The sequence below is a fragment of the Acinonyx jubatus genome, chromosome D1 (assembly GCF_027475565.1).
Source record: "Acinonyx jubatus isolate Ajub_Pintada_27869175 chromosome D1, VMU_Ajub_asm_v1.0, whole genome shotgun sequence".
NCBI classification, from domain to species: domain Eukaryota; kingdom Metazoa; phylum Chordata; class Mammalia; order Carnivora; family Felidae; genus Acinonyx; species Acinonyx jubatus.
In genome coordinates, this window is record NC_069390.1 from 59105602 (window position 1) to 59120392 (window position 14791).

General features: G+C 37.4%; 1 protein-coding gene across 7 annotated transcripts in view; it reads right to left on the reverse strand.

The window, feature by feature from the left end:
• Positions 1–14791, reverse strand: part of GDPD4 (glycerophosphodiester phosphodiesterase domain containing 4) — a 174253-nt gene that overhangs the window by 61176 nt on the left and 98286 nt on the right. For 6 of the 7 annotated variants that reach the window (XM_053203733.1, XM_027039609.2, XM_053203731.1 and 3 more), the window contains 2 exons: positions 9297–9518; positions 8218–8372 (listed from right to left, as the gene is read on the reverse strand). In XM_053203733.1, coding sequence (XP_053059708.1) covers positions 8218–8372; positions 9297–9518 — 377 coding nt within the window. The remainder of the gene's footprint in view (positions 1–8217; positions 8373–9296; positions 9519–14791) is intronic. The other variant, XM_027039610.2, reaches the window with a different exon arrangement.

Consider the following 14791-nt stretch of genomic DNA (forward strand, 5'->3'; position numbering starts at 1 on the left):
TTTTTAACTACTACATCAATCTAAATTATGATTAGGAGGGGCACCTGGGTGGCTCAGTCGGTTAGCTGATTTCAGCTCAGGTCATGATCTCATGGTTGTGAGATTGAGCCCCATGGTGGACTCGGTCCTGGGCATGGAGCCTACTTAAGATTCTCTCTCTTGGGAGAAGCCAAGATGGTGGAACAGCATGGAAGGGTTTTTTTTTTTGCATCTCGTGTCCATGAAATACTGCCAGATCAACACTCAACCATCCTATACACCTAGAAAATTGATTTGAGGATTAACACAACAATCTGCACAACCTGAACCACAGAACTCAGCAGGTACACGGAGTGGAGAGGTGAACTTGGGGAGAGAGAAGCTGGGGAGGGCAGGGAGCTGTTTTTGCTTGCAGAGAGAAAATGGAGAAGGTGGGGAGGGGGGAGGATATGGAAAAGCACACCCCCCACCAAAAGCAGCTGGAGAGAAGGTGGAAAAGTGGAAACAGCCACAGGGACTAAACTAAAAAGGGAAAAAGGAGAAAGGAGAGGGTATAAATTCCACTAAGACTCTATAAACAGGGGGAGCACAGAGTCTGAAACTCCATAGCTTGATACCTGGCAGTGCTCTGGTGGGAAGGGCAAATCCCCAGGAGCAGAGTGAAGTCCGATTGGTTCTTGGGCCACATGGGGACAGGCAGTTCTCCTGCAGGGAGAACATTTGGTAGAGGCTGTGCGGACCCCCCACCAGGAAAGGTACCAGCAGACCTTGGAGAACAACCACATTCACTGGTGTTGGAACAAAGTCGCTAAGGGTGAACCCTGGTGCCAGATGTGTGTTATGTTTTCCCATAATTCCTGAAATACTGTTGCTACATGACTGTGTGAACTTTTTCTAGGGCAGGCTGGCACCAAGCCACAGTCTCTGGGCATTGGCAGCAGCATGGTCCTGCAAACGTTCCTGGGTGCAGCCGGCACCCAGCCAATGCCTAGTGAGACCCTCTCCCAGAAAGTCTGAGTGGGACAAAGCCGCAGTCCCTCAGAAGTGAGGGGTTGGGAAACACAGCTGCATCTGAGATAAAACTCAGGAGGGAGGTGCTGCCTGGCAACCTGATGGCTTGGTCATGGACAGTATAAAAGTGGGGAGTGGACAGAAGCCAGAGACAAAGGACAGGTGCATGATTGCTGATCTGGGAGAAAAGATTTTCGATACTAGAGACTGGGTAGCTGGGTGAAGCCATTTTCACCCCTCCCACACATGCGCATACACACCTATCAAGCACCACAACAATCCACCCCAGTAAGCTAAGCAGTGCCATCTAGTGGAGAATGGAGCCATTACACTACTGAGCCCCGCCCAACTGGGCCAACATAGCTCTTCAGGAACACAAGTCTCTCCACCTGCTTAGTTTATGGACTATAAATTGATTCACAGTCTGACTTCTAGAGAAAATGATGTAATTTCAATCACATTTTGGTCTGTTTGCTGATCCATCTATTCAATTTTCTTTTTTCTCTTTTTCATTTCTTTTCTTTTTCTTGAATACAGAAAGAGAAAAAATTATTTTTACTTTCAATTTTTATTAAAAATATTTTTATTTTTTCTACTATATTTTTTACTTTTTTGTAAATTCCTCAAATTCTATTTTACTTCCATCATTTCATTTTATTCTACTTCACTCAATTCATTTTTTCAAATTTTCAAACATTTTTCTTTTTTTTCTTCCCCTTTTCCTCTAATCTATCAAGCTCCTTTGAACAACCAGACTAAAACACACCTAGGATCTGGCATCATTTATATGATTTGTGTGTGTGTGTGTGTGTGTGTGTGTGTGTGTGTGTGTGTGTGCTGTTTTTAATTTTTTAATTTTAATTTTTTTTACCTTATGAATTCCTTTTCTCCCCTGAAAATGATGAAATGAAGGAATTTACCCCAAAAGAAACAGCAGGAAGAAACGACAGCCAGGGACTTAACAGAGATATAAGCAAGATGTCTGAACCGGAATTTAGAATTATTGTAATAAGAATACTAGCTGGGGTCTGAAAATAGACTAGAATCCCTCTCTGCAGAGACAAAAGAAGTAAAAGCCAGTCAGGATGAAATTTTAAAAAATGCTATATCTGAGCTGCAATCTCAAATGGATGCCACAGTGGCAAGGATGGATGAGGCAGAGCAGCGAATCAGTGATACAGAGGACAAACTTGTGGAGAATAATGAAGCAAGAAAAAGGGAGGAAAATAAGGCAAAAGAGCACGATTTAAGAATTAGAGAAATCAGTGACTCATTAAAAAGGAACATCAGAATCATAGGGGTCCCAGAAGATGAAGAGAGAGAAAAAGGGGTAGAAGTGTTATGTAAGCAAATCATAGCAGAAAACTTCCCTGACCTGGGTAAAGACAAAGACAACAAAATCCAGGAAGCACAGAGGACTCCCATTAGATTCAACAAAAACCAACCATCAAAAAGGCATATCATAGTCAAAATCACAAAATACTTAGGCAAGGAAAGAATCATGAAAGCAGCAAGGAATAAAAAAGTCCTTATCCTAGAAGGGAAGACAGATCAGGTTTGCAGCAGACCTATCCACAGACACTTGGCAGGCCAGAAAGGAGTGGCAGGATATATTCAATGTGCTGGATCAGAAAAATATGCAGTCAAGAATTCTTTATCCAGCAAGACTATCATTCAAAATAGGAGAGATTAAAAATTTCCCAAACAAAAATTAAAGGAGTTTGTGACCACTAAACCAGCCCTGCAAGAAATTTTAAGGGGGACACTCTGAGGGGAAAAAAGATGAAAAAAAAAAGAGAGCGAGAGAGACCAAAACCAACAAAGACTAGAAAGGACCAGAGAACACCACCAGAAACTTCAACTCTACAAGAAACATCATGGCAATACATATCTTTCAGTACTCACTCTAAATGTCAATGGACTCAATCCTCCAAACAAAAGACATAGGGTAGCAGAATGGATAAGAAAACAAGATCCATCTATATGCTGTTTATAAGAGACCCACTTTAGACCTACAGACACCTTCATATTGAAAGTAAGGGGATGGAGAACCATTTATCATGCTAATGGTCAACAAAAGAAAGCTGCAGTAGCCATACTTATATCAGACAATGTAGACTTTATTTATTTATTTATTTATTTATTTATTTATTTATTTTAACGTTTATTTACTTTTGAGACAGAGAGAGACAGAGCATGAATGGGGGAGGGTCAGAGAGAGAGAGGGAGACACAGAATCTGAAACAGGCTCCAGGCTCTGAGCTGTCAGCACAGAGTCCAATGCAGGGCTCAAACTCACGAACCGTGAGATCATGACCTGAGCCAAAGTCAGACACTTAACCAACTGAGCCACCCAGGCACCCCAGACAATGTAGACTTTAAAATAAAGACTAATAAGAGATGAAGAAGGGCATTATATCATAATTAAGGGATCTATCCACTAAGAAGACCTAACAGTTGTAAACATTTATACTCCAAATGTGGAATATATAAATCAATTAACCACAACATAAAGAAACTCATTGATAATACTACCATAATAGTATGGGACTTCAACACCCCACTTACAACAATGGACAGATCATCTAAACAGAAAGTCAACAAAGGAAACAATGGCTTTGAATGACACACTGACCAGATGGACTTAACAGATATATTCAGAACATTCATCCTAAAGCAACAGAATATACATTCTTCTCCAGTGCACATGGAATGTTCTCCAGAATAGATCACATAGTGGGACACAAATCAGCCCTCAACAAGTACAAAAAGATCGAGATTATACCGCGCATATTTTCAGACCACAACACCATGAAACCTGAAATCAACCATAAGAAACAATTTGGAAAGATAAAAAATACTTGGAGACTAAAGAATATCCTACTGAAGAATGAATGCGCTAACCAAGAAGTTAAAGAGGAATTAAAAAGTACATGGAAGCCAATGAAAATGATAACACCACAGCCCAAACCTCTGGGACACAGCAACGGTGGTCATAAGAGGGAAATAGCAATCCAGGCCTTCCTAAAGATGGAAGAAAGGTCTCAGATACACAACCTAACCTTACACGTTAAAGAGTTGGAAAAGGGACAGCAAATAAAACCCAAAGGCAGCAGAAGACAGGAAATAATAAAGATTGAGCAGAAATCAATGCTATCAAAACCAAAAGAAACAGTAGAACAGATCAATGAAACCAGAAGCTGGTTCTTTGAAAGCATTAAAAAAATTGATAAACCACTAGCACTTTGATCAAAAAGAAAAGGGGAAAGGATCCAAATAAATAAAATCAAGAATGAAAGAGGAGAGATCACAACCAACACAGCAGAAATACACACAATAATATCAGAATATTATAAGCAATTATATGCCAATAAAATGGGCAATCTGGAAGAAATGGACAAATTCCTAGAAACATATAAACTACCAAAACTGAAACAGGAACAAATAGAAAATATGAACAGACCAATAACCAGTAAAGAAATCTAATTCGTAATAAAAAATCTCCCAAAAAACAAGAGTCCAGGGCCAGACGGCTTTCCAGAGAAATTCTACCAAACATTTAAGGAAGAATTAACACCTATTCTCTTGAAGCTGTCCCAAAAAACAGAAATGGAAGGAAAACTTCCAAACTCTTTCTATGCATCCAGCATTATCTTGATTCGAAAACCAGAGACCCCACTAAAAAGAAGAACTATAGACCAATTTCCCTGATAAACATAGATGTAAAAATCCTCAATAAGATATTAGCCAACCAGATCCAATAGTACATTAAAAAATTATTCACCATGACCAAGTGAGATTTTTACCTGGGATGCAGGGCTGGTTCAATATCCACAAAATAATCAATGTGATTCATCACATCAATAAAAGAAAGGACAAGAACCACATGATCCTCTCAATAGATACAGAGAAAGCATCTGACAAAATACAGCATCCTTTCTTGATAAAAACCCTCAGGAAAGTAGGGTAGAAGGATCATACCTTGAGATCATAAAAGCCATTCGTATGAAAGACCCATGCTAATATCATCCTCAATGGGGAAAAACTGAGAGCTTTCCTCCTAAGGTAAGGAACAAGACAGGGATGTCCACTCTTGCCACTGTTATTCAACATAGTATTGGAAGTCTTAGCCTCAGCAATCAGAAAACACAAAGAAATAAAAGGCATCCAAATCAGCCAGGAGAGGTCAACCTTTCACTCTTTGCAGATGACACGATACTCTCTATGGAAAACCCAAAAGATTCTACCAAAAAACTGCTAGAACTGATTGATGAATTCAGCAAAGTTGCAGGATATAAAACAAATGCACAGAAATCTGTTGCATTCCTATACACCAATAATGAAGCAACAGAAAGAGAAATCAAGGAATCGATCCCACTGACAATTGCACCAAAACCCATAAAATACCTAGGAATAAATCTAACCAAAGAGGTGAAAAATCTATATGCTGAAAACTACAGAAAGCTTATGAAAGAAATTGAAGCCACAAAAAATGGAAAAAGATTCCATGCCCCTGGATAGGAAGAACAAATATTGCTAAAATTTCAATCTACATACTCAAATGCAATCTACATACTCAATGCAATACCTATCAAAATAACACAGCATTCTTCACAGAGCTAGAACAAACAATTCTAAAATTTGTACAGAACCAGAAAAGACCCTGAATAGCCAAAGAAATGTTGAAAAAGAAAACCAAAGCGGGAGGCATCACAATCCCGTACTTCAAATTGTATTACAAAGTTGTACTCATCAAGATAGTATGGTACTGTCACAAAAACAGACACTCAGATCAACAGAACAGAATACAGAACCCAGAAATGGACCCACAAACTTATGGGCAACTAATCTTTGACAAAGCAGGAAACAATATCCAATGAAGTAAAGACAGTCTCTTCAGCAAGTGGTGCTGGGAAAACTGGACAGCGACATGTAGAAAAATGAACCCGGACCACTTTCTTACACCATACACAAAAATAAACTCAAAATGGATGAAAGACCTATATGTAAGACAGGAAGCCATCGAAATCCTTGAGGAGAAACAGGCAAAAACCTCTCTGACCTTAGCCACAGCAACTTCTTACTCAACACGTCTCCAGAGGCAAGGGAAACAAAAGCAAAAATGAACTATTGGGACTTAATCAAAATAAAAAGCTTCTACACAGCAAAAGGAACAATCAGCAAAACTTAAAGGCAACCAATGGAATGGGAGAAAATATTTGCAAACAACATATCAGATAAAGGGTTAATATCCAAAATCTATAAGAGCTTATCAAACTCAACCCCAAAAAACAAAGAATCCAGTGAAGAAATGGGCCAAAGACATGAATAGACACTTCTCCAAAGAAGACATCCAGATGGCCAACTCACACATGAGAAAATGTTCCACATCACTCATCATCAGGGAAATACAAATAAAAACCACAATGAGATACCACCTCACACCTGTCAGAATATCTAACATTAACAACTCAGGCAACAACAGATGTTGGTGACGATGCAGAGGCAGAGGATCTCTTTTGCATCATTGGTGGGAATGCAAGCTGGTGCAGCCACTCCGGAAAACAGTATGGAGGTTCCTCAAAAATTAAAAATAGAAGTACCCTATGACCCAGCAATTGCACTACTGGGCATCTATCCAAGGGATAGAGGTGTGCTGTTTCGAAGGGGCACATGCACCCCCATGTTCATAGCAGCGCTATCAACAATAGCCGAAGTATGGAAAGAGCCCAAATGTCCATCAATGGATAAATGGATAAAGGAAATGTGGTGTATATATATACAATGGAGGTTTTACTCGGAAATCAAAAAGAATGAATCTTGCCATTCACAACTAAGTGGATGGAACTGGAGGGTATTATGCTAAGCGAAATTAGTCAGAGAAAGACAAATATCATATGACTTCACTCATATGAGGAATTTAAGATACAAAACAGATGAACATAAGGGAAGGAAAGCAAAAATAATAAAAAAACAGGGAGGGGGACAAAACATAAGAGACTCTTAAATATGGAGAACAAACAGAGTGTTACTGGAAGGGTTGTAGAAGGGGGATGGGCTAAATGGGTAAGGGGCATTAAGGAATCTACTCCTGAAATCACTCTTGCACTATATGATAACTAACTTGAATGTAATTTAAAAAAAATAAATTAAATTTTTAAAAAAGATAATCTCTCTCCCTCTCCCTGTGCCCCTCCCCTGCTCAGTCTCTTTCTCTCTCTCTCTCAAAAAAAAAATTATGAGTAGAAGAGAAGAACATCACCTCAGATCCATTTTCTATTTGAAAAAAGTAAAAGGAAAGGGAAATATACTCAAAATAGAAGTAGTAGTTCAGAAAAGAGAAATCCTCTGGGAAATAGAGGTAAAACATATATAATTTTCCACTGCTAAAAGGAAAAAGATACATTTTATGATCAACCATCCCATGGCCAGAGGGGTGAGAGAAGTGAGAATAAGAACAGAAGTAAATCCAACAGCCTAGCTCATGGCTTGAGATGCAGAAAGGTATCTAAGGGTAATTTTTATTAAGTCCAAGGAGATTTTATATATATATATCTCCAAGGAAAACATTGGCTTTGAAGCATTTACAATCATCTGAAAAAAATTACTTTTAAATCTAAGAGAAAGGAACTATGGATTAAATTAAGCAGTGATTAATAACAGTTAAGTTTGGAAAAAGTTGCCATTTTATCCCCTGGTGCTTTTAATTCTGAAAAGCTGTTGCTAATTACATATTTATAAATATAGACAATAATTTTAGTTTCTTCTTGTGCTTGGCTGTTTTAACTTGTTTTTATTTTTTATTTATTTAGGCATGTTCTTAATTATCTCATAAGAAATCTGGCTATCTGAACCACAAAGCTATTTATGAGGTACTGCAATGCTTCTAGTAATGGCTGAAGGAAATAAACAACTTTCTGATTTCTGACTTATATAAGAACAAAAACACCAAGCACACAAAAAAGTGTGTTGAATGATAACAGACTGGAGGTAAAGCAGAGGCTGACGACTATGTTCCACAGACAGGGACACAGTCTACACAAATGTTTGCTAGCATAGGGAAGGAGGAAGACAGGGTGAGAAGGGTAAGAAGGGGAAAATAGGGGATTCAAAAAGAGCCACACAAAGAAATCCTGATATGAGGAGATGCTAATTAAAGTAGTCTGGTGGTAATGCAGATTTTATGCAAGGCAATACATGCCAAGAAAGACATGGTCAAACACTTACTTCAATCCTTTGTAGAACAACCTCTTGTAGTCAACATTTATTCTACTGATATTTTCTTTTGTAAGACGTTCAATGGAAAATAACTGGCCCACTTGCTGAAAACCAGGAGCTCTGCTTTGGACATACTGCCTATCAAAACTTGGCAACCAAAAAATCTGTAAGGAGAAAAAGGAAGTCTTTAGTGGATAATCAGCTCTCTAGGTACAAAGAGCCTCATTCCAGCACTGGTAACAGTCTATAGAGAGTAGAGTAGAGAGAGATTCTAGCCCTTGGTGAAAGAGTCAACGTGGCCTAATACCATCCAATGAACTCTTATGATGGGACTTTCACCAGGGCTGTTCTGGAGTGAGATTTCTTAAAGTTAATATCCTGAGTCAAGGGCCCATTGTGTTCAGATAGCCCCACACTAGCCAAAGTGGATGAGGAGCTGGTAGGTGCAGATGAAAGGTAGGAATCCTATTTCCTCCAGCTGATGATGCTAAAAATCATCTTTGAGAGGGGTCATTTCCTGTCAATGGGGAATACTATTATGACTCATCTGTGGAAATAGTTCCATTTGCAAGAAGACACACATTTGTTTCACTCAGCACTCTACCATATTTTAATAACTTAAGAGATTTGGAATGATTGCCCAAGTGCAGAGAGTTGCTTCTGAAAAACATGATGAACAAATCTCTGCTCAAATAAGAACCAGCTCTTTCTTCTGTACCATTAATTAAAGTCAAATCCTCAAAGCCTTAGTGCTATCCAGGCCCCTTCTAATAGTTCTATGCTAGTGATGGTGCAGGTTACATTGTATAGTCATTACACACATACTTTTTTTTAACAGAGTGCTGTTGTTTCATTTGGTTTGGAGTAGCAAACAGCTTCTGTGTTTTTCCCCACTGAGATAAATTTAACTGGGTCATTCTTAGATTGCCACGTGTAGCTACATAAGCAACAATCTCTATTTCTACAGATAGCAAAATTATTTAGACATCCCAGGGAAGATCTACAAGCTAGGTCAGGTTCAACTGCTATGCTCCTGGGACATGCTACCCACCTCCCAACCTCTACCATAAATAATGAGACAGACATACCAGATGTTGCTCAATTTTAGAGGCAAGGATCACGCTTACTACATGGCGAATATACGTGTGTCTCAGAGGATGTTTTCGTGGAGGGGTATTAAGATCAAATATCACAAATTTTTTTTCCTTCTGTGCAAGTTCCAATAAGTCAGTTAGTTTTGGAATCCTCTGATTTTCTGCTTTTTCACGATCAGCCCTTGATAGGGGTTTCATGTGGTAAAATGGTTTAAACTAAAAACAAATACATCAGAGAATACATTGGCTCCTATCAAAAGCAATTTCCAATTCTCCTGCTAGATAGCCCCACACCCAGGCCTATCCCCACGTTGCTCCATTATCATCCAACCCACCAGATCCTCTGAAATACTGGTCCTGAAATAACAGTTGCCAAGGAGAGAAATTGAATGTAATCTTAATAGGTAATTATGGTATTTGGAATGATTTCTTCTACACTGTAGAACATGTCGTATTTGCATGGAAATTCCTTAATATTTTTGTCCTGACCTTCCTTTTCAGATTTTTTTCTATAACTTGAAGTAATACAATCTCTTTTTATAAAAGTCACACTGGCTTCCCACATTTGCTCTCACTGTTCTAGTTATGTGTAATGGAAAAACAGGGTTTGGCTTAAGATTAAATTGGATTCAATCCCAGCTCTATCATTCATTGGTTTTCCTTGCCGTATCCACCTGTTAAATCTTATCCAAAACCTACAAAGCCCAGCTTAAACGTTACCCCCTTCATGAAGCCTTCCTTAAATATTCCTGAGCTAAAAAGACTTTGGTATTAAATGGTATTAAATTCCAAAAACTCATTTTTATGCCTCAGTTGTATATTTCATTTTGCCTTCTATTTATGTCTTAGGCCAGATTCAAATTTTGACTTCATATGCTTCTTTCTGTGTAACTGTGGTAAAACCATTTAAATTCTCAAAGTTTTCATTGCCCAAACTATAAAATGGGGATGTGGAGAGGTAACCTATGTATTTCTCAGGATTATTTTGAATATTAAATATGATAAAATATTTACAGGTTCTATAAGCATGTCTAGTACATAGAAAAGTGCACAATTCACATTAGTTCCCTCACTCTCTACTGCTCCTACTGGAGTGTACCTTCCTTATGGCAGGAATTGTCATATATTCTTTGCAATATTTTTCAAAGAATTTCATTTTATACCTCAGTCCATACATCTATTAGCTATATTAAATTTAAAAATGGCTACTTTTATAGTCATTTGTTTATTTTAGATAATTTGTAGGTGAAGTCAGTGATAAAAGGCTATCTCTAAGAAGGAAACAGGACATGGGTCCTTTTTTCAAGACTCAAATAATATCTTTTTCTACACGACTTTATCTTCATTCTCATTCTCACCCTAGATTTCTATTTCTTCCCCTTCCCCTGACCTCCCTCTTTTCAGCAAAGAAATCATCATATTGCACAGTATCATCAAACTAGAACAGAAGCCAGATCATAGAAGTTGAAATAAATCATGGTCTAGACCTCAGTTGAGGTCTATTATTAAGGGTCTTCTTAATCCTCAGGAAAATAAAAAATTTGCCTCAGAATTCAAGAGTTTGGTAGATTCTTCCAGATACAGAACAACTGATTTCACTTAATTATTAGACCTTCACGTGGGGAAAACTGTTAAAAGAGCAGAAAGAGAAACACCAAGACAGAACTGAAATAAATCAGCTGTGCATAATTTTTAAAATGTCCCTGAATGAGCAAAAAGAATAAGAAATACTCTATGGAAGGACATTCATAAAACCTTTTCTTTAAGGATAAATTGAACAAAAAATTTTTAAAAAATAAATATTAAACAATAGGGTTTAAAACAGGATTCCAGTAAGCTTTAAATAGTAATTTGGGGTAGGTCTAACAGCAGAAGCAAATTGAGCCTCTTTTTTTTTGGTACATAAAATAGGAGACTTAGAAAAATAAACTGGAACGGGACAAAACCAGTTTAGACTATCTCCAACAAGTTGTTGAACGTTTTTTTTTAAAAGCCCTAGAAAACAACAAGCTAGAAATGAAAACAAACTTGTGGTTCTCCACATAAAAACAACACTAAAAATGTCCTCATTCTATGCTTATGCTTAGAGAAATTACAAGTAGGAGAATCCAATGTACCCTATTGGTAAGAAATGGAACAATTGTCCAAAATCTGCCCAATGATACCACTTAAAGGGAAACACTACTACCCAACATGTGATTCTGAAGATAACTATATATAAATATAGATGAACAATATAGCTTCTTGTTGATACTGGTGCCACTACCTTTACTATTAATACCACTACCATGGAAAATCAGACTGCTCAAAGTACCAAAACTATTCAAGTAGTGGGAATTTCTAACCATCTTAAATCCTTTTCCATGTCCCAACCTATAACTGTTACTTTTGTCAGAACTCTTCCTTCCCTATGGCACTTTCCTATAAATTTCATCATTAGGAATCTACTGTGCAAAAAGACCCACCAGAAGAAATATACTGCAGACAAAATATTTTCAGGAGTTGCAGAAAATTCTACTGCACATTATCAAATTATAGCATGGACATTAGTATATTGATTCCAAAACAAGCAAATAACGGGGCACAGAACTAGAACCCCATGAGGGGAAATGACAGAATAATTGAGAGTCAAACCAGTAAGGGTTCATATTGACTCTCTTGACACTGTTGCCTAAAATCCTCTTAATGCTGAAGTTAAGGAAGATCTAAGCCAACTATAACAGATTTAATAAAATAAGGATTAATTATCCCTTGCTTTAGTCCAAGCAAAATGTCTGTTTTACCTGTTAAAAAAAAGAAAACCCAAAACTGAGATGGTAGAAGATACAGATTTGTCCCACATCTGTAAGCTATTAGCCAAAGAGTTATATACTTCATTTTCTAGTACTGCCTAATGCAAATACAATCTCTTTGGCCCTATCTCTACTTTCTTTCCTGTTTTAGCTGATGAAGACAATCAATATGTATTGCCTTCACCAGGGAACAATCAATAATTTACCTGGAAAATTATGCCTTAGACATTTACTGAAGCCCCATCCTACTTTTCTCAAGTGTTAAACCAAGATCATAGGGATATGCAATAAGACATATTGAAATTGCAAGATCAACTACATATTCATGAAGCTTCTAAAAAAATTCTTTTAGGGGCACCTGGGTGGCTCACTGACTCGATTTCAGCTCAAGTCATGATCTCGTAGTTTTGTAAGTTCAAGCCCTGCTTCAGGCTCTGGGCTGGCAGCACAGAGCCTGCCTGCGATTCTCTCTCTCCCTCTCTCTATGTCCCTCCCTTAGTCATGCCTGTCTCTTTCAAAAATGAAATAAAATAAACTTAAAATTAAAAAAAGAAAAGAAAAAGAAATTTTAATTCTACAAAGTAACAGTTCATTATCCAGGGTTCAGCAAACTTATTCTGTGAAGGGCCAGACACTAAGTATTTTTTACTTTGTGGGTCATACAGTCTCCACAACTACTCAACTCTTCTTCTATAGTGCAAAAACAGCAAAAGACAATTCATAATGAATAAGCATGGCTGTGTTTCAAAAAAAACATTTTATGGACCCTGAAATTTGAGTTTTATATCATTTTTACAGGTCATGAAACATTTTTCTTTTGACTTTGTTCAACCATTTAGAAATGTAAAAACAACTCTTATGAGCTCACAGTCTGTACAAAAATAGCCAGTGGCTGGATTTGTACAACAAACCATAGTTTGCCAACACTTGATCTAGACCATGATATACTGGCTGAGGAAGGACATATCTAATGAGAGATACAAATTATCCAAGGCCAAACACTAAGGACAATTAAATAATTTCTGGAATTAAGTGGATGTTGTAGCGTATATACAACAGACTGTTTTGAAACAGACCTCTCTGTATGATTAGACTTAATCAAACATTTTGGAACCATTTTCACAAAACATGGAAACCAAAAAGACCTTCAGTAATCTCAAAATATTTCTTCAACAGTCATCTTTGCTGATCTTCTAGATCATAATAAACATTTCCTTTTGAAAGTACACAGAAGGGGAGGCCATGGTCTAAAATTATTAATAAGCTGTAATAACAAAGACTCATTGCCTATTAATGCCCATTGATCCAGTATCAAGGTTTTTTATCTTTGCTTCAGAAGAAAATGCAGTCCTGGTCAAATTAGTCTAAGAATCTTCAGATGCTATACTAGTTTCATCTTTCTATTTTATGGAAACACATTCCATACAATCTCTTTTGTTAACCAAAAATACCCAATGTTTTATGTCAGTTAATTAATTATGAAATATTCATTTTCTTTTCTTGTATTGCCATTCACCAATATAACACTCTTCATACAGCAACTGTATTATCCTACCAAAGGAGAATCTCCTAATTTCTGTAATTTGAGAACTTTCCATGCTTGGAACAAACCTTTTGTGTGCTCCTATACCAAATCTTGATCTAATATTGTTTACTGACAGGTTTTATCTTAACAATTAAAAAAGATAATAATAAATGGATTATGCACATTCTTCATAATAAACTGATTTTTCCAGATTCTCTCACAAAATCTCAAATCTATTACCAGTTATCAAATTGGCTTGAGTGGCCAAAATTAGGGCCTTCTCTAGGGCATGTGAGAAGTTTTTTTACCTTTTTAGTTATCTGTATTAAACATGAATAACAAATACACAAACTACTGGGTGCCTTGAAGCTTCCCAAATAAATTGCTGTCCTAAAGGTAGAGGTCCACAGTAAAGAGACATTAGAAGAAATACTTTAGCAGATCATTATACTAAACAAAATGCTCTGACTAAAACCCTTAGACAAGGGCCTTTTATAAAGAACAAAGACCAATCTACGGGGTTTAGGAATTCCACCATTAATGCACAAAATTTGGCCCCCAATTCTGAAAAGAAACACTACAACTAATCAGGTTGCTAGATTCATGGTGGCTACCTTGTAGCACCAGTTAACCTTTTTTTCAAAAATTTTTTAAATGTTTGTTTAGAGCATGAGCAGGGGAGGGGCAGGGAGAGAGGGAGAGGGAGAGAGAGAGATTGAGAATCCCAAGCAGGCTCCACACTATCAACATGAAGCCCAGCGCGGGGCTTGAACTCATGAACCATGAGATCATGATCTAAGCTGAACCAAGAGTCAGGCACTTAACTGACTGAGCCACTCAGGTGCCCCACACCAGTTAACTTCCAATGGATACTTCCCTAAAATCTTCATGATACAATTCATTACAGTAGGGATAAATTGGCTGCAATATCAAACAATAATAAGGTAACCATTCTATGACATCAGAAGTATGACCAGTTCTTTCCCCACCTGTAACCAACATAATCCTGGAAAAACTATAAAGTGAGAAATGAATTGGAACTTTGCACCAAACGGCCCTTTGAGGTTCTCTAACATGGTTTTGTACAGTGTCTTCCCTCTGTGGACTATGAATTTATACTAGTAACCATGTTTACTTTTTGGTTGGGCTAAAGCATTTCCTTATTGAATAGT